Source organism: Mastomys coucha, unplaced genomic scaffold (assembly GCF_008632895.1).
Source record: "Mastomys coucha isolate ucsf_1 unplaced genomic scaffold, UCSF_Mcou_1 pScaffold3, whole genome shotgun sequence".
NCBI classification, from domain to species: domain Eukaryota; kingdom Metazoa; phylum Chordata; class Mammalia; order Rodentia; family Muridae; genus Mastomys; species Mastomys coucha.
In genome coordinates this window covers 52,519,117-52,520,687 of record NW_022196909.1, presented here as the reverse complement: position 1 = coordinate 52,520,687, position 1,571 = coordinate 52,519,117, and the positions used below count along the sequence as shown (strand labels likewise).

Below are 1,571 nucleotides of genomic sequence, written 5' to 3'. Positions count from 1 at the left end.
ATATTGAGAAAAATGTATTTTCACTATTGCTATAGGCAAGCATCTACATAAGACTGTTAAATTGATTGTTGTTTTATATCAAACAACTTTTATAATACTCATTTTTATTGTTATATTTTATAAATTTTAAAAATATGACAAAAAATTCCCTATCAATATGTACTACATTTGTGAATATGTACATCCAAAAAAATCAATAAACTTTAAAAAAAAAAAAGAAAATAGAGCTGAGTACAGAGATTCCTTCAAAATTACAAAGGGACACAACATAAGGCAGAGAGAAGAATGTACCAGTTTTTATTTGTTTAATCTGGCTCCTTGCTCATTCTTATTAGCTAGCAGCTCTTCATGGTTCTGTTACCCATTTATTGCCAGAACTTTCTTCAGCCCCAGAGTTCTCCTCAGTGCTGCCTTTACTTCCTTGTTCCTTAAGCTATAGATGATGGGGTTCAGCATGGATGTCACTGCTGTGTAGAAGAGGGCTAAGAGTTTGTCCATTCCTGGTAAGTGGCTAGACTTGGGCCTCAAGTAAGTAATAGATGCTGAGCCATAAAAGAGTGTGACTACAAGTAGGTGGGATGAACAGGTAGAGAGAGCTTTATGGCGCCCCTCAGGTGAAGGCATCACTAGCACTGCAACCAGAATTCTTACATAGGAATAAATGATCAGCACAAATGGGCTAGATATGCAGAGGACTGCTGCCACAAAGATTGCAGCTTCATTTTGGGATGTATCTCCACAGGCAAGTGCCAGGACGGGTGGAAGGTCACAGAAGAAGTGGTCTATCTCACACGGTCCACAGAAGTCCAAGGAGAAAATAAAATTGGTCTGCCCTAACCCTACTATACATCCCATTCCCCATGAAACTATTGCCAAATGGGCACATACCCCACGACTCATTCGGGTTGCATAGTGGAGTGGGGAGCATATGGCCATGCAGCGGTCAAATGCCATAGCTGCCAGTAGGCAGCACTCAGTTATACCAAAAAATGTGAAGAAAAACATTTGTGTGGCACATCCCTCCCGAGAGATTCCTCGGGCCTCACTTACAAGGCTCTGCAACATCTTCGGTATGACAGAGCAAGTGTAGCCAATTTCCAGGAGAGACAAGTTGGCCAGAAAGAAGTACATGGGGGTGTGTAGGGCTGGACTGGTGCAGATGGCAAGGGCTATGAGTGCATTTCCTGTCAATGATACTAAGAACATGAGGAGGATGAGGGTGAACAGGAGGAAGCATTCTCCAGAGACTTCAGAGAACTTGGCAAATACAAAGCGTTTCACAGACAAGCTGTTCTCCTGCCACAGAGAACAGTTGATACTCATCTCCTGAAAGAAAGGACAGAAAATCATTACAATAGTTCTTGTAGATGTAGTATTCACTTTGTCTATCTGTCTCTCTCCCACTCCCCAAGTCTCTCTCCCTCCCTCATGTATGTGTGTTTGTGTGTGTGTGTGTGTGTAAAATATATGGACATACATGTGCCTGTAACATTCAGATACCAATTTCAACTATCTTTCCTGGTTAGTCTTATTTTTTGAAACTCAGTCTGTTACTTGACCTGGAGTTACTT

General features: G+C 41.4%; 1 protein-coding gene across 2 annotated transcripts in view; it reads right to left on the bottom strand.

Moving 5' to 3' along the window:
• Nucleotides 1–274: 274 nt before the first annotated feature.
• Nucleotides 275–1,571, bottom strand: part of LOC116074855 (olfactory receptor 10C1-like) — a 2,872-nt gene continuing 1,575 nt past the window's right edge. The window contains exons 2-3 of one of the 2 annotated variants that reach the window (XM_031347751.1): nt 992–1,326; nt 275–559 (exon numbers count right to left, since the gene is read on the bottom strand). In XM_031347751.1, the coding sequence (XP_031203611.1) occupies nt 358–559; nt 992–1,323 (534 nt within the window). In that variant the 5' untranslated portion in view covers nt 1,324–1,326 and the 3' untranslated portion in view covers nt 275–357. Of the gene's footprint in view, nt 1,327–1,571 lie in introns of both variants that reach the window. The other variant, XM_031347750.1, reaches the window with a different exon arrangement.